Source organism: Eschscholzia californica, unplaced genomic scaffold (assembly GCF_041429995.1).
Source record: "Eschscholzia californica isolate CP2 unplaced genomic scaffold, dmEscCali1.0.p SCAF_2, whole genome shotgun sequence".
NCBI lineage: Eukaryota > Viridiplantae > Streptophyta > Magnoliopsida > Ranunculales > Papaveraceae > Eschscholzia > Eschscholzia californica.
The window spans coordinates 43,656,118-43,680,594 of NW_028238309.1; the positions used below are offsets into that span (position 1 = coordinate 43,656,118).

The following is a 24,477-nucleotide window of genomic DNA, read 5'->3' on the forward strand; positions in this document are numbered from 1 at the left end:
CCAAAAGCAAATTAACCATGTAAAAGATACTAGACTACATACATCTCCAATGCAAGACTGAAGAAAAACTTTAAAAATCTTATGTATCAAGTGTGAAAAGTGGATCTCTAAATGGTCTCTTTTTAATGTGACACTCTAAAACTTAGAGTTTGAGTGTTGCATTTGAGATGCTCATATAATTAAATGCTCAGTAAAACCCGTTAATTGGTTTTGAATTGGGTACACCGAGAATCAATAGTTTGAAAGATTCACTGTTTTTATGATTTGATGGCAATCTTGTAAACAAATGAACTTAAATACCTTATTATATGTTCATTTCCACGGCTCCTTGAAAGACATTCTTATCGGTTTTTTAATCCTTGTTCCTTTTAATAGAAACTAAAAAGTGAAAGAATTCTCCTTCTCAGCCAAATAATATAACAAAAGAATCCATATTAACAGGATTTTTTTCTCATGGTACAATATCTTGAAGATCAAAGTTAGAACTAGCTTATTAGGGTTAAAAAGTAAAACAAATCACGAAAGAATATATTTTGTTCATGAAAATGATCCCGTTTAAGAATATTATCATCGGAAAAAATAAATTGTATAAATACATTCCTTGATTAAATCTCTAACAGAATCACTACTTCAATTTCTTTTAGGAATGTCAGAAAATAAATCTTTCTAAGTTGTATATAAAGAGAAATACCCCATTGTCATTTTCATAATAGAATCAAGAATGGGGTCTAACAGTTTAAGCCCATCTCTTTTCTTCTCTAAGATTTTCATTACTTTTTTAGTTGTGTCTATAACCCTTGTTTGTGATGCTGCTGTTACTGATGATGAAAGAAAGGTTTTCTCATTCTCTATGTCTCTCAAACTTAAACCACTCTATTTTATATTTTTTATTTATATAATCGCTATTTTGTTTGAAGGTATATATTGTGTACATGGGTGAGCTTCCAGCTACTAGCGAGTACTCTCCAGCATCTCACCACAATAATATTCTTGAAGAAGTTCTCGAGGGAAGGTACGTATTAGTTAAGGCTAGATATAATAGATGGTCTTTTCTGTCAGTTATATTATGAGACTTCTATTTTTTGTCCATACGAGACTTTCTATCAGAAAAATAATATAATAGTGGGATTCATATGATTGTTTTTTCGCTACTAATAATAATATAGCTTGGTGGAGGATGCTATTGTCCGAAGTTATAAAAGGAGTTTCAATGGATTCGCAGCGAAGCTCACAGAACGAGAAGTTCAGAAACTTAAGGGTAACCTCCTAATTAACCTAATATGTAACTAGAGAAGAAGATTAAATTTCATTTTTCGTTAGTAATAGTAAATATTTGTGTTTATAGGCAAGGAAGGCATTGTGTCTGTTTTTCCAAACCGAATGCTTCAACTTCACACAACAAGATCATGGGATTTTATGGGTTTCTCTGAGAAAGTGAAACGAGTTCCCACTGTTGAAAGCGACACAATTGTAGGTATACTAGATACTGGAATATGGCCAGAGTTGGAGAGTTTCAACGATGATGGATTTGGTCCCCCGCCTAAGAAATGGAAGGGTGTTTGTGAAGGTGGTCAAAATTTCACCTGCAACAAGTAATTATCTTTACACCCATATGACTATTGTTCTTTGATTGCTAGCTACTTTTAATAAGATTGTGAGACACTGATTGTGTGTTAAATTAACTTTCAGCAAGCTCATTGGTGCAAGATATTATGACAAATTGGCCTTGGATCCATCTGCAAGGGACTTAGAAGGACATGGTACACATACTGCATCAACTGCAGCAGGTGCTGTAGTAAAAGATGCAAGCTTCTTTGAGTTGGCCAAGGGAAATGCAAGAGGTGCAGTACCCTCGGCAAGAATTGCTGTTTACAAGATCTGTTCCCAAGCAGGTTGCGCAACCGCCGACATCTTAAGTGGGTTCGATGATGCAATTGCCGACGGTGTCGACATTATTTCAGCTTCGTTAGGGTCATCTAGCGCGAGTGACTTTGACGTGGACCCAATGGCCATTGGTTCTTTCCATGCCGTGAAAAGTGGCATTCTCACTTCACAAGCAGCTGGTAATAGTGGTCCACTACCACAAACTTCAAGCAGTGCTGCACCTTGGTTGCTAAGTGTAGCAGCAAGTAGTACAGATCGACGGATAATCGACAAGGTTGTGCTAGGAAATGGGAAGACAGTCGTGGTGAGCCTCAATTTTGTTTAGTTAATTCTATTCAAAATATTAGGTTTATAAAGGATGTTTAATTTGATTGCTCGTCTATGGTGGTTAGGGTACTGCGGTTAATTCCTTCACCTTGAACGGAACTAAATTTTCACTTGTATATGGGGGAGAAGCTTCGAGCACGTGTGGTGCCACAGATGTTCGGTAAATTTTTTTACTGAAGAATTTGGTTTTATTAATAAATCAGAATTTTATATTAATTTTAAATATTACTGAGAATCCAGGAGTTGTGAAGTCGGCTGTTTAGATAGAAATTTAGTGAAGGGGAAGATTGTTGTATGTGACCAGGAAAGCAAAGGTCAAGAAGCTTTCAGCAGCGAAGCTTTAGGAACCATCATGATTTCTAAGGGACGCGATTTTTCTTTCGTTTATCCTCTTCCCGCTACTCTTTTAGGCAACCGAAGTGGTGAAGATGTTCGGTCTTATATTCAATCCAACAAGTAAGTCCATTCGAGTTTGAAAAAGTGATTATGAATGCTTAATACAAATGAAGGCCATCTTACTGTGTTATTTCTTCTTCTATACGAATTGCAGAAACGCTGTAGGAACTATTTTGAAAAGTGAGTCTATAAAAGATTCTAAAGCTCCTGTAGTTGTTTCTTTCTCTTCTCGTGGGCCGAATGTCGTCCTACCTGATATTATCAAAGTAAGTATTTCATATTCTCTAGACCCCACACACACACACACACACACACATATATATATATAAAGTATCTTTGTGTCTGTTTTCTTTTGTTTAACCATTAAACTAATCTCACAACAGCCAGATATAACTGCCCCTGGTGTTGACATTTTGGCTGGGTTCTCACCTTTGGCGAATCCATCGAATGTTGAAGGAGATAAAAGATCTGTAAAGTACAGTATATTATCTGGGACATCAATGTCGTGTCCTCATGCAACTGGAGTAGCAGCTTATGTCAAAACTTTTCACCCTGAATGGTCTCCTTCTGCCATTAAATCTGCTCTAATGACTACTGGTATGTATAATCAATTAAACTCCTTCCTTTTTGCTTATGATTAGGGTAATTAAAGTCTAAATGTACTCACTATTGTTTGATTTTAGCTTGGCCAATGAATAGTACCAACAATGAAGAAGGTGAATTTGCTTATGGTGCTGGTCACATTGATCCTGTGAAGGCTGTTAATCCTGGTCTTGTTTACGAAACACTTCCCGAAGACTATGTTAAAATGCTATGTGATCTTGGCTATGACAGAGCCAAAGTTAAACTCATAACAAACAGTACTTGTCCGGAAAGTACTGGTGCCACAGGAACAGCAAGAGATCTCAACTATCCCTCATTGGGTGCTCATGTTGAAGCAACTGAGCCGATCAACTTGAAATTTACGAGGACTGTAACTAATGTTGGTTTAGCTAGTTCAACATATAATGCAACGATCAGATATTCGGATGAGAGGGTTAAGGTGACAGTGAATCCTAGTGTTTTGTCATTCAACTCCTTGAACGAGAAAAAGTCTTTTACTGTGACTGTCGTTGGAAAAGAGTTAGGCACAAATGTTACCTCCTCCTCGGTACTGGAATTGTCCGATGGGGTTCACAGTGTGAGAAGTCCTATTGTCATCTATTCACAGTTTATTTCTTCACCATCAAGCAATTAGCAAATTAGACTACCCCTGCTCAGCGTGGCAGAAGCTTGTCGTAGATGATTTCTGTTGAAAAATCTACAGTACAATTTTTTATATATTATGAATAAAACGCTTTTAATTACGATCTCATTAGTGTTGGCAAATATCTGCCTTGTTGAAATGAGTTTAGTATCATTACTTTGTCCTATTCGGTAGATTAATATTGTCGATGTTGACTTCAGCTCTTCGGTAGATTAGAGTTTTCACCCAACTCTCTGCGGGAATTTCAAAGTTCCTTGAATTGTAAGGCCTACATTTTAGAGAAATATACCATACTTCTAAGCAAAATTATGTCGCAGAGATGAGACGACATATCAACTTGTCTTGGTAAGGCATCCAAAGGATTGGGTTTGTTATACCTGTATAAAGGATTGGTTCTTCATAGAAACAATGATAGTGCAAGTAGTTTTCACTGGTACCAGTCAAACTAAGATGGACTATTCCCCATTGTTTGATTAGTTTTTAATCTTGTACATTTTCTTATGTCCTCAAATCACACTCGTGGAATTTACAGCGGCCGACGTCTGAAATCATTTGTTTAGAATGACCTAAAATTTACCAACCCCAATTCCAAATGGCCAAATCCCATCATATGTAGAATACTGATCATTGAAAAGGGTGACAATGAACCAACAATCCAGCTTGATGATATAAAAATGGGAATTTAGGTGGATTGACCTTTGACTGGGTCAAATTTGTTAAAATGACCCTCATTTAGAAGTATTGGTCAAATGACCTTATTCTAGCCTTAAACTTCCGTATTTGCCCTCGTTATAAAAGGATGCCTAGATAATCTAGACAACCGAAAAGAACAAGGATATCAGCCCGAGTAAAACTCTCTCTCTCTAGTAGAACGAAAATTCTCCCATAAACTTCTTCGTTTACTTCTCATTCTCGCGCCGTTTCTTTGGATCGATCACTATCTCTCACACACACTAATATTTTGATGCAGGTATGGCTATCTCTCTCTCTGGATGTTTTTTTTTTCGGTTCAACTATAGGGTTTAATGGAGCATAAGACACATCTCCTGTTTGATCATAGATCTCATTTCATGAAATCCATGATTTTATTAGTATTATATCAGTGGCATTATTTAAGTTTTATCTTCAAACTACTTCAATTAGGGTTTGATGGAGTCTAAATAGGGTTCTTACCCACATAATGAATATAGCACATCTACTGTTTGTCAAAATGCCATAGTGAAGATAAAACTGTCTCTCCACAAATTTCCTCCCAGATTGTTGCAGCTGTTATTGTTTTGTTACTTGTAATGGTTTCTTATCAATCTAGCTTCCATGATAGTTGGTTTAATTGATAAAGAAATACTAGGTCTTTCTTTTGTATACTAGTAATTAGATCCTGAGTTCCTAATTAACATGATTGTGTATATTTATGTTGTGATAAAAATATATCTTGGGAATGAATATTTATGTGTTTATAGAGGTGTATATTAATGTACATATTAGAAATTTAAGCATGTTTAATATTGATTTGGGATTTATTGGCTAATTTTGTGACTTAATCATTTGAGAAGATAGAAACGTCATCAAGGAAGGGAATTCAGTTCAGTTAGATAGTGAAAAGGAAGAAAAGTTAGAGAAGAAGAAGGATAGTTAAGTTGAAATGCTAACCCAAGGTAGAGTAGAATGAATGAATGAGAAACATGAGTGCCTAAAGTGTTGGTCCAATGAAGAGAAAAAGTTTGTATTTATTATGTTAATCTAATTAAGAAGATAAACTGAAAAATGTATAATATTACTTATGATATTATATGAAGTATGGGTTAAAAAGAAAAAGTGCAATCATATCGAATTCATCTTATGTGTTTTCAATTTACATGTTAAATTCATGTCATGTTTGTATGTATTTTAGAAGTTGGTATTAATTTTAGTACGTATACATAATGAACTTATCTTTGTTTTGTAGGGTAATTCGTAATGGAATCCGTGAGCATTTGGTTATTTCATGGTAGTAAATTAGAAAATGTGAATAACGAAATAAAGTATATTGGTGGTAAACAAGCCGGAATAGTTGTATCAGGCGGGACTACACTTAGAGAATTTCGTGAAGTTGTTAAAGAAATAGTATGTGAAGATAGCACGACAAGTTTGCCAAAATTGAGTTTTATGGTTCCGGGGACGATTCAGAGTCCTTCACCTATGGAAATTCAGGTTTACACTTGTCAAAGGTAATTTCCCTAAGTGTATTCCATTGTATGTTACTATGGAAGGTGGTTCACACTCTAAAAACGTAGAAAAGGAATACCTAATACCAGAGGAAGTTCCTCAAAGAGAACAAGTGTGCTCGATAGATTTGAACATTCCATTCACTAACTATCCGACCACCTCACCAACAGAACAGTTACAGAAGAACCTATGATCAGAAAAAGTGTTGAGGTAGGTGGAGAAGAAGAACCCGGAGATTTTAGACATGACCATTATTCTCTCGATGAAGAAGATTATGTGGTAGATTTGAGTTCTTCGGGTGTAAAGGAAGAACTCGCAGAAGAGTTAAAACCAGACATTTGTTCTAGAGAACAAGAAGACTATTTGTTTGATTTGAGTTGTTCTGAGATTTGGGAATATTCTGATGAAGTTAATTTTGATGTAGGGGGTGGATCATCTGATGATGTTGAAGTACTTAGTGAAAATCCATTTGGTAGAAGTGGTTGCGAGCAGGAAAAAGTTAAAGGTAAGGAGCCTTTAGAAGACTTAGGTACGGAAGATGTTGATGTGCCTATAATTGTTCCTCCTTTACATGATCTACCACCACTTCCGAGTAGTTTTGAATCTATGTGTAACATCTATGAAGATGAAGACGAAGGGTCAGGTTCAGGAAAGAAAGACTTGGGTGTGAAAGTGTATGAGGTATTTAAATGCAAGAGTTCATTAAAAGATAAGATGAGTTTATGGGCTCTCAGTGAAAAATTCGAGTTTCGAGTAAAGAAATCAACAAACTGTTTATGGTCAATAGCTTGTGCAGTTGAAGGTTGCAGGTGGAGTTTACGAGCAATTAAAATCGGCGAATCTAATTTCTTTAGGGTGTCTAAGTTTGACGACACTCATACTTGCAGCAAGATTGGCAACCTCCACCGTGTGCATAGACAAGCTACTTCTAGAGTTATTGGAGAGTTAATAAGGCACAAGTTTGTAGGAGTGAAACGAAAACACAAACTGCATGACATAATCCAGGACATACAAAATGATATTGGCATCACTATTAGTTACGATGTTGCTTGGAGGTCAAAAGAACGTGCGATTGATTTGGTGAGGGGGTCTCCTGATGAAGCGTATGCTGTATTGAGTAACTACTCAAATGAGTTGTGTCGGAGTAATCCAGATACCATATGCCACATTGAAAAAGGTAACTCAAATCACTTCAAATTTTATTTTATGGCACTTGGTTGTTGCATACGTGGGTTTAAGGAATGCATTCGACCAGTTATTGTGATTGATGGGACCTTTTTGAAAGCTAAGTATCTTGGTACTCTATTTGTTGCTACTGGTCTTGATGGAAACAATAACATATACCCAATTGCATTCGGCATTGGTGATTCGGAAAATGATGAGTCTTGGCCTTGGTTTCTATCTCATATACGTCGAGTTATTGGCGATGTTAACGACTTAGTCATTGTTTCAGATCGACATAGGAGTATTTTGAAAGGAGTTCGAACTGTATTTCCTAATGCAATGCACGGTACATGCATTTACCACCTTAGTAATAATTTGAAGGCAAAGTTTAAAAAAGATGATTTCCTTTCGTTATTTTTTAGAGCAAGCAAGAGTTACAAACTTTCAGAGTTTGAACGGATATTCCTTGAGTTGGATCTTGCTTTTCCAAACGTTGGTCGTTATTTGCGTGATGTTGGAGTTGAGAGATGGGCTCGTGCTTATGGGAGTAAGAGGCGGTATGATATCATGACATCAAACATAGCTGAAAGTTTTAATGGTTTGATGCGTGAAGCAAGGGAACTTCCTATCACACATGTCGTTGAATACATTAGAGCAACCATACAACAATGGTTTTTTGAATGTCGGCAACAATCTAGTACGAGGGAAACAATTCTAACCCAATGGGCAGCAGACAAGGTAACTTCACGGATGGAACAGGCAGCCCCATATTTCGTTATACCAATCAGTTCAACCGAGTTCCAGGTAAACTATGATCGTACAAGTGAAACAGTTGACATACTTAATAAAACTTGCAGTTGTAGGGTGTTTGATCTAGAGCAACTACCATGTATACATGCTATCGCGGTTATTAAACGCGAGGACTTACACATTTACGACTATTGCAACAAATATTACTATCTTGAAACAGTGCGCAAAGCTTATGCCGAATCTGTGTTCCCCGTCACATCTCAATCGGGTTGGTCATGTCCAGACCTTCGTGATGATTCATTTATTAGACCTCCAACTACCAGACGTCGAGGAGGTAGACCAAAGATAGCAAGAAGAGAATCGCGCGGGGAGTCTTTACCAAGACAAAGGAAGGCATGCAGTCGATGTCATCAATTGGGACATAATCGGAAGACTTGCCGTTCGAATGAAGCAGTTCCATCTTTTTGTCAGACCCTTCCTCTTTGATGCAATTGTAAAAACAAAATATCTTTGCTTATTAAGTTTTTTACTACCTTAGTTGTGTATTTGTAGGTGTATAACACGAGTTATTTGAACAAAAATATGCAGGTTCAACACTTAAAGGAACTTTGGTTAAATATTTTGGAGTGATTGTAGTACAATTTTGATGTATGCCACGATTTTTCGATACATGATGAATGAATTTGTATTTTTGATTTGCAATTATTATATACTTTGACTAGTTAAAATTTGTATACGAAAAGACTCCACGAAAAAACGTGAATCACAGTCTGAGTCTAGACTCCTGCAGTCTGAGTCTAGACTCCTGCAGTCTGAGTCTAGACTCCTGCAGTCTGAGTCTAGACTCCTGCAATCAATTTAGTTGGTGTTCTGTTAGTACATGTATCGGCATTCAAAAGTTACATGTATTCGAAGGGCATCCGTGTCCTGGAAGAAGATATTTAGCATGTCAATTTAGTTGGTGTGAAACATTCAAGTGGCTTGATCATGCCATACACGAGTCAAAAACAACGAGTGTTAAACAAATTATTCCAAAGACTTGTTACTACTGCGACGAGGATAACCACGACATAAAAGATTGTCCATGGGATGGTTATCCATGCACAAAGCCTAACTGCGGAGGTTGGATGCGTGTTCACTCATCAGAGGATCGTGGTAGTCGTGGTCGGAAATTCGTTAGGTGTTTCAAATGCAACCAGTTCGAATGGACCGAAGATGCATTGGCAAAACATGATGCTGTCATGAAGAAACGCGAAATTCTCAAAGACACCAAAAATAGGTTTGAGTACAACTTTTAGGTTTCATAAAAGTTATATTTTCTTTAAAAAAAAATATTCTAATTGTACACAAAAAAAATTAAATGATTTAGATTGTGACAAGAGAATATATTCTCTTCTATATATACCACAACAACTCCCTCTTTGTTGACACAAGATAGTTACCACAAAATCTTAGACTAGTTACCATGTCCATTACTACTCATTGTCAAATATGTAAGAGTTTAGACCATTCCGTTAACGAATGTGGTTGGAACTTTTGCTATTGTGAAATGGGTTGTTTCAGTTATATGTCGTTGATGTATGCTACTGATGCTAATAATAATGGGATAGGTTATTTCCTTCTCTGTAAGAACAAAAATTGCAATAGGTTTGAGTGGGTTTCTGACGCTAGAGAACGTTACAGAGAAGTAAGTATATGTCTATGTTTTGTTACCAGTTACTAGTTTAGTTTACAACATTCTAAAATGTGCATTTCGATTATCTTTTGTATCACACAGGAAGCTCAACATAAACCATGTCCTGCTTGGGACGGTGATTCACACGACAGTACAATATGTCCAGCTGTATTGAGTGCAGACCCAACCTCACATGTTCGACAACTATTTTAGTGCATTATGAAGTTTGCAATTAGTATTGCAATAATACTATTCAAGCGCTTTAAGAGTTCTGTTAGTAAGTAATGTAATAGTTATGAAGTATAATAAATGTAATTTGGTTTGTTTTAACGTAATAGGCAACATCGGTACAAAGTGGACATGTCTAAACATAGTCTCCATTAGTCTAGACTGAGTCTAGACAGAGTCTAGACAGAGTCTACATTTGTGTAGACAGAGTCTAGACTTACTTAAACGATTCATGAAATATTTGAATGCAGGAAGAAAAACTAATTGGAATATATGATTCATAACATATAAAAGACAAGAACCGAAATACAGACTTGTCCACAACAAAAGACTTGTCCACAAAAAGCACAAGAAACGAAATTCAAACAAAAAGGCCAACTGTCTAGTAATAGACTTTTTTAGTCATCGATAGCATATTTGCCAAAATCAAAGAAAAATATCAACAATATGTGATGAAGCTGACAAGGAGACAAAAGACCTCTCTATTCATGAGAGAAGGGAATCTTCTAGCGAAAACCCCCATCGAACGAAAATGGCAGAAAACATATGCCAAAGGGTAGGCGAAGTCCGATCAGTTGTAGTTACTCTTTGGTGTAGCAGAATTACACTTGCCTGACCTGGATATTGTGAGTAGACTGGAACCGCCAAATTGGTTGCTTCCCTCTCTGCACTAGAGCAACCTCTTCCCCTTTCTTTACCATCCCATGCTCCTGAAAAAAAAACACCACATGATTCAGACACACAAAATAATGAAATACTTCAACCTAAGAGATTTCACATTATATATGCAGAGAGAGAGAGATGCTACAAACTCTAATACTTCAAATTAAACTTCAACGATTTAAACATAAAAAGCAACTTGGCCTTTGTTGGAATCGACTCAAGCCACTCCAAAATGTAGCTCATCCACGTATCATTCAGGTGGATCGGCCAATCCCAACTCTTAGGACTTTGAGCTATAAGTATAATAGGTGAAATTCAAAAAGATCCAGCAGGTCCGAAGCAAGGGAATTTATAGAGACAAAGTTATCGAGTTTCTCTTCTGTTTATCGCACAGGAGATTTATTAGTTCAATACTAGGAGTCGTAGTCCACTACACAACTCGGTCAACAGGGGAACTTGCTTAAATCTCAAGAAGGTCATGTAGAGGATTAGTGCACCAAATTAGGGCTCAAACTCCTTCACTCCTGAAACTACACATATAAGCAACACAAACTATACAACATTCATCAAGGAGCTCGGGATTCGACAAAAAAATTTAACCAACATCGAGCAGTGAGTTACGACAAAAAGAGATGCATGATTATCATGGTTATGTACCTAGTTTTAGTAATTCATTTTTTTCATGATAATGTACCTAGTTTCAGTAATATATGAAGTAATATGCTAAGACACTAAGATTCCAACTCGTACCTCATCTAAGACTGTGGTAATTAAACAACTTTAAGCATAGGTTGCGTCGATATTCGGTTATATCATTCAATGACCAATCAGCTAATGGTTCTCCAGATGTTAGACAATCGAGTATCTTGAGTAAATAAAGTCCGCAGTCATCCCTGTGGTACAAATATGACATTCCTAATTAGTAATAATACAGTTGTTAAGTGGCCTAATATAATTTATAATAATATCAATTTGTGAGATAAACATTACGTGTTTTTTTGTTGCGGGACAAAATCAGCGTGTTCGACTGCCCATGGATTCTTCTTCACGGTTTTCCTTTCTTCTTCGTTGTCCTCCAACATTTTCATTAAAAATGGCAACATAGACTTTAAAAAACTCATACCCCTGGTCTGCCGTCGTCCCTCTCCACGATTTGAGTCGTACATTACGATCTTTCTTTCTTTAAGGTGAACAACACCTAGGACCCAATGAACACCTTTACAATTAACCGGGAAATATATTTGGTTCAGCATCTTCCATGATTTGCTTGCTAGTGGAAGTTCTCCATTCAAATATTTCAAACATCTGTCTTCTTCGCCCGACAATGGATCTTTCCGAAAACGGGGTTTCTCGTGACGAGTTTGTAGTAGTTGCTTCGACAAAAAGAGGAGAAAACACAATATTAGTCATGAATATTAGATCATGTTTATAACCAAACTACTAAGAGTAGCAATGAAGATAACCAAAACACGAAAGGGGCACACAAAGAACTATAAAGTTACCAGCAATACTGCTAAACTAAATAAAAAAGTTCTAAGCATTAACACTTAGTCCCTAACGAGACTGAAATCTAGGATACAAGAGATTGACAAAAGGAATGAAACAAAGGGTTATAAAAGATGACACACAAGATACAAACACTTCGTAATACATAATAATCACAAACTTACTGAAAAGAAGCAGTCGGTCGTTGTCCAATCCAACCCGAATCTTGAAGGGTCACAGTTTCTTCTTGTACGGTAGTAATGCAACCCAACATCGATTTGCTGCAACATATGAATGATAGTGATAATCAAGTCTTTCACTCTTTCATTAAATTAGACTACAAATTGTATAAATATAAACAAAAACATAACTCCAATAGTCCTATACCTCGCATGTCAACCAATGGTTCTCCATCCATAGCTCTTTAAACCATTTACCTTCTACGGTTGCAATGCCAACATTTATAAGTAGGTTTGTTCTGTCAAAGGTACTCATGAGTCAAATATATAGCTGTTATAATTATGAAGAGAAAATACATATTATAGTAAATTCTAAAATAGGTACTTACTGGTGCTTCTTCCATGCATTTACCCATGACATAAATCTAATAGTATCGTTGACGTCAAATGTTTCACGAACGTTACATTTTTTCCTTTTCATCCCTACGTAAGGTGATTTATTGGTTTGAATGCTATCTCTGGGAGGTCTTAGGACTACAGACGGATACTTTTTAATAAATCGTCTACTTCCTTCACTCGAGCATCGTTAACACCATTTGCATCTTCATGTACCTTAAACACCTCACTAAACACGCTATATATCGTGTCTAATGACCCTTCGGTCGTATCCTAAAATATAAATAAATTAGGTAGAGGAATAAAAAAACCAATTATAATAGTCTCAAAACATAAACTTTTAGAGTTGCATAAATTTTATTACCTCCATCAAATCTTCTTGCAATTGGGGGCCGGATTGACCTTCTCTCATCTCAGACAAAGGAAATTTCTTCACTCCATCAACATCATCTCCCACCACATCTGTCGCACCCTACAAATTTTGTTCACTAAATACCTTCTTTGTTCAAATGATTACAAATACTAATACACGCATATATATTACCTTTGTAAAACATTCATTTTCCATTTGATCAAGGCGATCATCTACATCATTATCGCCTAGAGTCTCCTGCAATAAACCGATATGCAAACTCCTCAATATAATGAAATAGTTATGCAACTACACTACCAAATAACGTTACCTCCAGAGACAAACGGTCATGGAACTCTGAGAGGTTCTCCTCTGCATTGGTGTCTTCTACATCATCCTACGGTAAGCAATTTTATTGTATAAATACCTTGTATGATGTAATCTAAATATAGTTCAAACAAAAAAGGAAACTACTACTAATTAAGTACCTTTCTATCCATTTCGGACATAAGCTTCTGTGATTTCTCTTCCATATCTTCTTTAGATCTCTGTAATCCACCACAAACACATATTTTTTTTTATTCCCAATTTTTTATTATCTCGTCACGTCGACGAAGATCTTCTCTAAGGTCAAAAATCTCTTTCTTAAGTAGCTCGGTTTCGCTTCGTGGCCTCTCTAACTCTGAAGTCTCTTCTCTATCTTCTCCACCTTCTCTACTATAAGGTGTCACTTCCACCTAAAATCATTGGAAGATGAACATGTTAGTATAAGTAATTATAGGGTTACAAAGAATACGTGAATTATAAGAGGATTTGAGACAAACATCTTACATTTGGATCTACAAATTTTTTCCTTAATGATTCAAAAGTGGCAGGTTTGCATTTGGAATTCCACTTAACGATGGGAGGATCGCCATTCCCTCCAGTTTTTCGGTTTGCGCATTCTTCTGCAACTGTGGGTAGGCATTCGTATGCCCAAACCTGCAATCAATTACAACAAAGACAGTTTCACAAAGTTATTCTTTAATTTTAAAAAGTTATTTGATTTGAACTCATTGTGTAAAACTAATAAAAGTTAGAAAATAAAATCAAATAACATTACCTGAAATCCAAATGGGCAGCCACTCAAATAATAAGTTATTCCATTTTCCTTCTTCTCTTTCTTTGATTCCATTGCACGAGGCAATGCCTTCTTCAGGCAAGATAAAGTGCGTTGGAAAACCTTAGGACCCCATGGAAATTTATTGAATTTCTCTATATTATCCACCAACTCTATATGTTCTGTATCCACACTCGTCCTATGAGCATCTTTACCTAACAAAAAATAGTCTAGACACAACAATAAACAAAGCTTAACCTTATCTACATCAACTTCACAGTCTTCAATACATCTCTTTAAGACTTCCTTGTTGATGCTTGACTCTTCTGAAAAGTATTTCTCTCTCAATGATACCTCGTCAAGATCTTCCTCCATGTCTTCTACAAGCGTGTCTTTTTCATCTACTTTCTCATATTTCAACCCCATAATCTCAGAGAAGTCAAAACTGAAAACTTCAATTCCTTCTTACCCACAAAAAACTTCATCGAACCATCATCCATATCCGATGATTTAGTTTCACGCAGCAACATGTTATGCACAAGTACATAACAAAACTTAAGGTCATTTACATCTAAAAGATGTCCAAAACAACTTTCTTTGAACATTTGCTTTTGTCTATCATTTTTCAAGTTATCTTTAACATAAATCATATCCTCGATCCTTGAAATGCATGTCACTTTCGCACGAGGTGCTTCTTTAGTCTTTAATGGTAGGTTACGTGTCATCCTGCATAACAAATAAGAAATCATATTGTCAACCTCCAATTTTAGTACTAAATATAACTTACCCAAACAAAATTAAAATAAACACCATTTTGCAATCAGATATTGATGTGCATTCAAACACAATAGATTCCTATGAAGAAACATGTCTAAGTGAACAATATAATAAACATGTGAAGAAGCATATATAACACAATTTCATAATTCAGCAATCTCAATGGGAGTTATCCACACTTTTCTTAAGAACAACTATGAACATTATACACACTTTGCTTAAGATCAGACCATATAGCTTTATGTATTTATATGAGTTACTTAAGATAATACAATAACAACAATATATAATGAATGTTTGTATCCAGCTATCCAGATAAAGACGAGTCTGATTTGAAGAATGCAAGTCAAACATACAACACCCAAGTCTCTTTCAGAATACCTCCCTTTTCTAAACCGAGTAAACCCCATAGCTAACAAGTGATTTTCAGTCTATTTCAGATCTATATGGAGATAAATTAATCCTTAGCCTATGATATTATGCACTTGCCCGAAATAGGTCTGATGATTTATTTCTTAAACTGTGCAATGTTTGGGTTGATATAGTTTACCTGTTTTCTTAGTTGGGGTGCTTGATTGACTCTGAGTTGCACATTCGTAGTTCATTGACTCTGAGATACAGAACAGTAGGATTTTCCCTTCATGGTTAGAAATCAAAGTTTCCGTTCTTTCGATTCAAAGTTTCAAAAAGAAGTCCGTCTTTAACAAAGAAAATAATTTATATTAATGAACTACGAATGTGCAACTCAGAGTCAATCAAGCACCCCAACTAAGAAAACAGGCAAACTATATCAACCCAAACATAGCACAGTTTAAGAAATAAATCATCAGACCTATTTAGACAGTGACAGGACGGACAATATTTAGTGTAGAAACATACAAGAAATACAAGATAAATCTTGCATTTCAGCCGTCTCTAACTCTCTTTTTCTTTTTCATAATTCTGTTAATTAAAGTCAATGACAATGCAGAGTTTAGGCTAGTATCTACACTCTCTGTATGAAGTTAAAACTCTTACGAAGGATGAGAGTACAGAGCACACTGAAGCTTAAGGATTTGACATCCTCGTAATTCACTTCCATTTCTAATCAAGTTGTCTTTCTTTCTAGTATTGACATTGAGGGAAAAAATCATATTCTCTAACTCTCTTTTTCTTTTTCATCCTTGTTATGTTCAGAAATGTTACACACCCAAAAGTGTTTTTCCCGGTTCGACAGTGATCCTTTCACATTCCTACTTTGTACTCAGTTCTTTTCTCTCAAGGGTCTTAAGATGTCATACTAAATTTATAAATCATGTAAAATGATATTTATCTTGCGATCTAACCTTGCAAAGCCGAAATCTGCTATTTTCAGTACGTAGTGATTGTCGTTTGACGAAAGGAGGAGATTTTGTGCAGAAAATGTTAAATATCAGAATCATATTTTGTCACCATGTCAAATAGCAGTGTTTACAAACTACAAAGAGAGTCCCTTGAGAGAAATGAGAACAAACCTGTGGCTTTAGATCCCGATGTATAAGATTGTTTTGTCGGAGGATTTGTAGTCTAGTAGCTGTTGAAAAAAGAGACCATATACAATCTCAATACATAGAAATCATTTAAGATTTAAGACAAACCTATAAGATAAGAAATAAGTCAATGACAACAAAAAGAAGAAACCAAATAGGCATCTCCTGATGCATTGGCACATCGTTAACATACCTAGTTGTTGCATAAATTGCTTGGCAGTTGCTTCTGGAACTCTTTCGTGACGTTGAATATACTTAGAAAGATCTCCACCTTTACAATACTCCAATACTATATTTAATCTTCGTGGAACCTATATGACAACAATAACACACTTAACAAACACCTAATAAAACCAAACTCATCAATCAAATATAAAGCACATAGTCAGACTCTTATAATAGAGGTTTAACACCAAAAGAGCAAGCAAAATCGAGGAAGTTTAATTAGAGAACCTAATTTAGTTCTTGGGTAAATGTTGTGAAATAGCGAAACTCATAACCCAAACTAAAGAATCCCATCACAGTGATTTGTATATCCTCTAAGTCTAAACTATACTGATTCATGTGTTTATGGTTTTGCCCTAGAAACGGTATAAAAGTAGTGATACATACAAACAATTCAAATTTTGCCCTAGAAGCCTCCATTAACACCCTATTAGAGCTTGCTCCAAAAAAATCTAGGGTTTTAGGATTTAAATTTGGGGGTTAGGGTTCCCAATTTTTAAGAGAGATAGAGGAATACCTGAATCAAAGAGAGTGATCGATTGAGAGTGTTGCGTGAGAAAGATTGTTCGATTCAAAGAGATTTCCCGAGAATGAGAAAGATGAGAGAGTCCCGTTGCTTCCCTTTTTCGGTCGACTAGAGAGAGAGAGTAAACTCTGATTTTGGCCAAATTAGGTAGTCTAGATTATTTAGACAATCTTTTATAGTGAGGGGCAAATACGGAAGTTTAAGGCTAAAATAAGGTCATTTGACCAATACTTCAAAAGGAGGGTCATTTTAACAAATTTGACCCAGTCAAAGGTCAATCCACCTAAATTCCCTATAAAAATGCATAATGAAGCACAGTGAACATTTTAAGTGTGAGATTCATCCAAACCATTTTTCATGTCAGAAAAGAAACTGCAAAAAATAAGACACATTTTTACCATGTCTTTAGATTTCTAATGTCTTACCTATTGTCATTCTTACTTTATAATAATAATTCCGTCAAGTATATCAACAAGAGCAAAACAGATAAATTTATAAGGATTTTCATCCTATGATCATTTTATTTTCTCCATGGAAGTTAAGCGAGATATAGCTTGACATGATAACCTCAAATAATCAAATGCAGATGGTGAGAAGGTCTTTCACACTTCAAATAATCAAATGCAGATGTCATCATTCATCAATACAACATTGGAGCCCCTTTATGAAATAGTCGAGTGAGATAGGGAGAGAGACCGAGAGGTCAAAGAGATGGAGAGGGAGATGAATGCAAAAGAGAGGGAAAGTGAGATTTGAATATTTCTCTATATTAATATCAAGGAGGTTACAATCACATATGTAGTATAGTTGTTGATAAGATACAAAAATGAAATACAATCTAATCTAACTAAGGTTGTTATTGACTTGGTAAACGGGTCAGACAACCGGGTCGAGTACACACCCGAGAGGGTCCGGGTGTGTATACTGTAATACTCCCCCTCAAGTTGGAGCAGTTAATGCACTGATGCCCAACTTGCCAATTATCTTCTGAAAAGTATCTGCACCTAGTGGCTTCATAAATATATCAGCAAGATGCTCAGTTGTTGGAGTAAATCGAGGGGCGATCAAATTATTCTTTATCTTCTCGCGGACAAGGTGACAATCAATCTTTATGTGCTTTGTCCTTTCGTGGAAAACTGGGTTGTCGGCGATGTGAAGGGCAGCGCGATTGTCACAGTAAACTGACCTTGGTCCAGAGTGATCAATGCCCAAATCTTGTAGTAAAAATTTTAACCATTGGAGTTCACAAGAAAGAGAAGCCAAGGCTCTATATTCGGCCTCAGTCGAAGATCTGGCAATCGTAGATTGCTTTTTAGATTTCCAGGAAAGTGGACTGGAACCAAGCATGGTAAGATAACTAGTGGTAGACTTTCGAGGTGCGAAGATATCGCAGAACTCTATGAGCCGCATCAAGGTGTGAAGATCGCGGCGATTGCATGCATTGGCTTATTCTATTTACTGCAAAGGCAATATTAGGTCGTATGACCGTGAGATAAATGAGACGACCAATAAGACGTCGATAAATGGTTGGATCAGGAAGAAGAGAGTCATCGTCCCGTGCCAGTCGAAGTTTCTGTTCTATTGGAAAAGAAGAGGACCGAGAGGCAGTAAGCGCTGAATCTTCCAAGATATCTAAGGTATATCATCGTCGACATAAAAAATTCCTTTAGAAGATCGAGAAACTTAAATGCCAAGGAAATACTAGAGGCGACCAAGATCTTTAAGTGAAAAAGTGCGATCCAAAAATGTTTTGAGAGAGGAGATAACAGTATCGCTTGTCCTAGTGATGATAAAATCATGAATATAAACGAGGACGTAAAGAGAGATGGAGTCTTTAGTATATGTATGTGAATGCATAGAATGGTATTGCCTTTACATAAGTTATCGATTCTTGTTTCTAAGCACAAGTGAGTATGTGCCCGAATAATACTTAGAGTATAGGGTCATAGAATCCATTGATGAAACGAATGATGAGATCATGGTTTAAGTGGGAGTAGTCAATGGAGGCGAACAAGAAGTAACTTAAAAGATTAGATCTTTTAGGGGCTATACTAGGAACTAATTAATTCCTTACGCAAACTCACATATTTTACGTATTAAGTCAGGAATGGTTATGCTAGAGTTCATAATAATGCAACTTGATAAAATATGTAATAATTCCTAAAAATAATTTTGAGTATAAGCCTACCCAGCATAGGACACCTGTTGAGCCCTTGTTCACCGATGGTGGGTCTGCCTCCGCAGGGTGTCATCTTTTACCTCGGGACAATACAGGTAGATCTATGAAGAGGTCTACGAGTCTAACATGTTATTCTCAACGAGTCATAGGAGTATAATCAGTAAAGATATTACTCACCCAAGACGACGGAGTTAAGGTCAGTGGCCTAGTACGCTTAACTTCAAAGAATTGAGATCTTGGGATCATGTTATTCAAATAGGGAAAAGACTCTTGAATAATATGGCAAAACTGAAGTTTATGTTCTATTGGAAAAGAAGAGGGCCGAGAGGCAGTAAGTGCTGAATCTTCCAAGATATCTAAGGTATATCGTCGTCGACATAAAAAAATTCCTTTAGAAGATCGAGAAACTTAAATGCCAAGGAAATACTGGAGGCGACCAAGATCTTTAAGTGAAAAGGTGCGATCCAAAAATTCTTTGAGAGAGGAGATAACAGTATCGCTTGTCCTAGTGATGATAAAATCATGAATATAAACGAGGACGTAAAGCGAGATGGAGTCTTCAGTATATGTAAATAAGGAGTAATCGGCCAAAGACTGAACAAAACCTTTATTCAATAGGACAGAAGAAAATTTTGAGAACCATTGTCGTGAGGCCTGTTTCAGACCATAAAGAGACTTGTTTAACTTACATACACGAGTCCCCCCTTACTTGAAAGGCCAGGTGGAAGTATCACGTAGACTTCTTCTTCAAAATCATCTTGAAGAAAAGCATTATTGACATCAAGTTGATAGAGAGACCATCACTTTATAGCCGCAATGAAGAAAAGAGCACGAACGGTTACTAGTTTGGCAACCGGTGCGAAAGTGTCGGGGTAACCCAGACCTTTAACTTGGGTGTAACCCTTGGCATCCAAACGGGCTTTATAACGTTCGATTGAACCGTCTGATCGGTGTTTGATTTTGTAGACCCATTTACAACCAATGGGGTCGTTTTCCCGGAGGTAAATGAACTAGTGACCATGTATCATTAGATTCGAGTGCCGAAATCTCTTTATCCATGGCATCACACCAATGAGAAGATGTCATGGATTGATAGTAGGAACGAGGTTCATTATGAGAGATGACCAAGGTGAGAAAGACTCGGCGAGAAGGGGAAAAAGAATCAAGGTGTACATAATCAGTGAGGGGATAGGGAACATCCTGTTCCAAAGATCACCATGTGATCCTGGGAATACTAGCGGAAATAAGACATCTAATGTCTACACTAGTATTCCCAGGATCACATGCATAAGCCCATAATAATACCAAGTAAAACTAGAAAGATAAATACCTTATTCGCTTGTTTTCCCTCGAACCTTTCCAATTGCTAAAGAGAAGACCAAGAGCTTCAAGCGTAGCTCCTCTACTTGGGACACGAGCAATCAACTTGATCTCCCACCTTGTTGTTTAGCTAGCACACCAATGGTGGTTGGAAGAAGAACTCCTTTCTTCTTGACTAGATAGATAGTTAATGGGAATTAGCTCACTTTTTCCTCTCTACTTGATATGGTAGAGTAAGAAATCTTAGAGAGAAATTCCACACCTTATTCTCTGCCCCAAGAGTGTTTATATAGAACCCTAATGAGAATACACCTCCTCAAAGGTTTCCTAAAACCCCTTAGAATAAGACTTAGGGAAATAGTCAAAATAGAAATTATTGATATTTTCTCGATTCCCTAATGAGGAGGTTTCCAAACACCACTAAATTTTTCATAAATACTACTGTATATATCAGAAATCTCTCTTCCAAATTTCAGCCCAATCCGAGCTCTAGAAGTGCTCGAATCGGCCAAGGCCCAAAAACCCTGTTTTTGGCCTTTTTGTACTATCTTTGCCTAATTCCTTTTTAGGCCTATGAGATATGTTTATGGGACATTCTCAATGTTATATCTCACTCCCACTAGTCATATCCTAGATCAATTTCACACTCTTGTGTGTGACCCGTAGTAGGATCCGATCGAAGTTAGCTGCGAATTAATTCGTAATTCGACGATCGTAGTTGGTCTCTAGCTACAACTCTACGATCCCTAAATCAATCGGACTTGATGATCTTCTACATCAATTGTCCTATCCGAAAAATTATTCGCATTGTCACCTTGGTCGAAGGACATCTCCTTCAACACCTTCAGACTCCCACTTGGACTTAGAACAAGTACAATGCTCGATTCCCATGTCACTTAGTATCCCATCTGATAGGTCACGTCATTCAGACTTTCTTGATCTCGAGTACAACTGTCAAAACATATGATTAACTTTTAATCCATTTGAGCATGGCCATGCATTTTCATTTGTTGCTCGTCAAGTGGCCCGAGGACACTTTATCATAACATAGTTAGGAGGTCATAATCCATTCTTGCGCTCCCACTCAACTTCATGTCTATCCCGTCCTTTTCAGTATCCGTTTTTATAACCTCCTTTTACGGCGCGGCGTTTAACGGAACCAAAGTCGGACATTCCTTACATTAGATGAGCTGAACACTCATGTTTTGAGGAATCTCTCCAATCTTGTCTTTTGAGAAGTATTTGACGTTCATCAAGAGTGATGTACTTCTCATTAGAGGGTTATCCAGTGTGTAAACCTTTTACACACCCACGTAGTCGAATTGAATACACTATTCCTATAGCCCATGAAACTGCGCTATCCCATCGACTCCCATGCTAGTCTTCGTGGGTCATTGTTGTCCAAGCAATGACCTGGACTAGGGATTTGACAATAAATATTCCAAGTTCACTTAATAGGGTTTCATTCATCAGATCACGTATCTGACAAACCTGTTCGAAATGTTTTAATGTCTATGGACTGTCGTTTAAATACTAAACCAAATTCAGACGATTTGCGAAATAACTCGATTATTTCTGATAACGAGAGTTGTAAATCTGAGCCTCTTCCGTAAAACTCTTTTACCCACTCAGTTTTACTTGTCGAGGTTTATTCCAAATTTACCTCATGCCTTAGACTGTGTATGAATCACATACTATGTCTTAGGTGACAGTTTAGTTTGACTATCGTGGTAGTCGGTTTTAAACTTTGCTAATTATCAATTAATTTGAAGATTTCTATCTTCAACCTTGATAATTTTTAGTAATCTTTACTAGATTTAAGGCTTTTAATTTCTTATGTAGAATTTGCAACAGCTACGGCTTAAACACTTTTAGCCTACTTTCCTTCCATGTCTGGAAGTTCGCTATGATGACTTGTTTCAGCTCTTGTACTACTTTATCCTTTAGCCTTTTAGGATGTATAAAGTAGTGTTTCGGGTTTCCAATCCGAATTTGGATGTCTAAATGCTAATCATGTTCAACATGACTTGTCTTTATGTTTTCGAACATAAATGTCTTTCTCATGCGTGCTTGCTAATCGGTTTCTCTTAGATTCTAAATTTTGCAACGCTCTTTGTCATGAGTTTTTGGGTCGAAATTCTTTTAGACTTTTTTGAGTCTTAGATTTTCGGTTTCGGATCTCAAGCGTCTCAGCGTACTGAGTCTCTCTAATCATATCATCCTTTTGATATATGCTTATAGATCTTTGGGTGCCCAAAATGGCATTTTATCCTTGTGTTTGGTCCTTTTATTGAGTCAGTTTGTTACTCTTATACAACATCTTTTGTCGTACTCAATCTTTTGTATGTACTCTGCATACGGACCTGGAAGGTTTGTCGCTCCCACTTACCTTCTTGAAATTTGTGATTCAAGAATTTCTTCATTCCTCAGGAATCAAAACCATTTTGATTGCCTCTATGAATCGAAGATTCTGACTCGTGCGTGCTTTAACCTGTCGATGGATTCTTTAAGCATGCGTATGGACATAACTGGACTGGGAAAATCCAATTCCTTTTGTCTAGTTTCGGGAAACTCGAATGTTTCCATCCTTCTCAGTTTTCTATTCTAGAAAACTAATTTAGGTCTTCCGTTGACTTAAATTATCAGGCTACATATCTTGATGAGATATGGATTCCATGATGATTTTTGGCTTCTAGCCAAAATTCAGAATCAGTTTCTGTCTCTGCGCAGGTCTTTTATCTCTTCAGAAATAACCTTTATCTTCCGAATCTTTGAGATTTTACTTTTTGACCTTTTAGGGCTTTTGAACAACAATTTGGAATATTCTCAACTATTTTGAGATTTTTCCTTTAGAGACACTTTCAACTACTTTGAAAGTTCTCCTGTGAATTACATTCGCTTTTGTGTGGTAGGTTTTAAGATCCAATCTTCACCTTTTCCTTTTCCCGAGGAACCGCGGTTTTACTGTCTTTCAACAGTTTTGTTGCTCTTGGTCGAACTTAATCCGCCAGTACATTTTTCATGATTGTTCTTCATGACTCTTCATGATTTTTCCCATGATCGAATTAATTCGACTTGTACTTTTCTCCCACTTATTCTTGTAATAATGAGTACTTTTCTCCCAGATTACTAGGTATGCTAATTATTATAAGAATACTATCATGAGCAACAAACACTTTGTTCTCTTGATTGTTTGTGGAGGAAGCCCAAATTTCTTCCAAAGAAATTGCGTCAGACTTTAGCTAGTTTTTGTATCCTCGTAAAACACTTTTACACAAGATTTAGCTTTTAGACGGATTTTGGTAAGTGTGAAAGTAATCGTTTCTAGAATATAGCCCAACTTATTCGGAAAACTTGGCTTAAACCCATCATTGATCGAATGATGCATAGCAGTGTTCGATTACTCCCACTGAGTCCACCATCCGTCGGATGTGTTCCATGAAGCAGAGTTGGAAAATTGTTTATCAACTCCTTTGATGGTTATCAAGTGTTTGACTCAAGTTTTCACCACTCCAATCGGATGGCTTAAACTCTCTTGTCAAAGTGATTCTTTACTTCGGTTTGTACTTTGTTTGAACCTTTCAAACATTCCGACTCACACTTTATGATTTATACGTTTCCATACTACATGAAGTTTGTCGGAGCATATTGAAGTATCTCTCCTTAGCTTCTGCAAGTTAACTTATAGGTCTGCATAACACCGTATGAGTCTTAATAGATTACTAGTCTCTATGCCCTTTTAAAAGGGGTGACTTTGTCAATTATTCCTTAAGACTTAATCGACAATGTTGAAGTTAATGAGTTTGAATCTCTTGATATTCGTCATTATCAATGTTAACCTTTAGTTAATTTACCACTGGTTTAAAACATCAGATGTTTCTAGAAGAACAAAA

General features: G+C 36.6%; 3 protein-coding genes and 1 long non-coding RNA gene across 4 annotated transcripts; 2 read left to right on the forward strand and 2 right to left on the reverse strand.

The window, feature by feature from the left end:
- The first annotated feature begins 278 nt into the window (after window positions 1-278).
- On the forward strand, window positions 279-3,958 carry LOC147558159 (subtilisin-like protease SBT4.4). Its single transcript, XM_086664541.1, has 10 exons — window positions 279-835; window positions 918-1,012; window positions 1,167-1,258; window positions 1,346-1,592; window positions 1,690-2,188; window positions 2,277-2,371; window positions 2,452-2,667; window positions 2,762-2,873; window positions 2,991-3,204; window positions 3,291-3,958. The coding sequence occupies exons 1-10, from the start codon at window positions 722-724 to the stop codon at window positions 3,842-3,844; spliced, it is 2,238 nt and encodes a 745-aa protein (XP_086520667.1). The 5' UTR covers window positions 279-721; the 3' UTR covers window positions 3,845-3,958.
- Window positions 3,959-4,675: 717 nt separating this feature from the next.
- On the forward strand, window positions 4,676-8,665 carry LOC147558160 (uncharacterized). Its single transcript, XM_086664542.1, has 2 exons — window positions 4,676-4,823; window positions 5,799-8,665. Exon 2 carries the CDS (start codon window positions 6,248-6,250, stop codon window positions 8,456-8,458), a length of 2,211 nt encoding a protein of 736 aa, XP_086520668.1. The 5' UTR covers window positions 4,676-4,823; window positions 5,799-6,247; the 3' UTR covers window positions 8,459-8,665.
- A 1,594-nt stretch (window positions 8,666-10,259) lies between these two features.
- LOC147558161 (uncharacterized) lies at window positions 10,260-11,738 on the reverse strand. The gene is made up of 3 exons (XR_015235448.1): window positions 11,529-11,738; window positions 11,289-11,431; window positions 10,260-10,585 (listed from the first exon to the last, which is right to left on the reverse strand). It is a non-coding gene; the product is annotated as an uncharacterized LOC147558161 (long non-coding RNA).
- Window positions 11,739-12,437: 699 nt separating this feature from the next.
- Window positions 12,438-14,243, reverse strand: LOC147558162 (uncharacterized). The gene is made up of 8 exons (XM_086664545.1): window positions 14,053-14,243; window positions 13,782-13,931; window positions 13,439-13,687; window positions 13,282-13,347; window positions 13,143-13,208; window positions 12,963-13,070; window positions 12,592-12,871; window positions 12,438-12,501 (listed from the first exon to the last, which is right to left on the reverse strand). Exons 3-7 carry the CDS (start codon window positions 13,481-13,483, stop codon window positions 12,737-12,739), a joined length of 420 nt encoding a protein of 139 aa, XP_086520671.1. The 5' UTR covers window positions 13,484-13,687; window positions 13,782-13,931; window positions 14,053-14,243; the 3' UTR covers window positions 12,438-12,501; window positions 12,592-12,736.
- Between the last annotated feature and the right edge of the window lie 10,234 nt (window positions 14,244-24,477).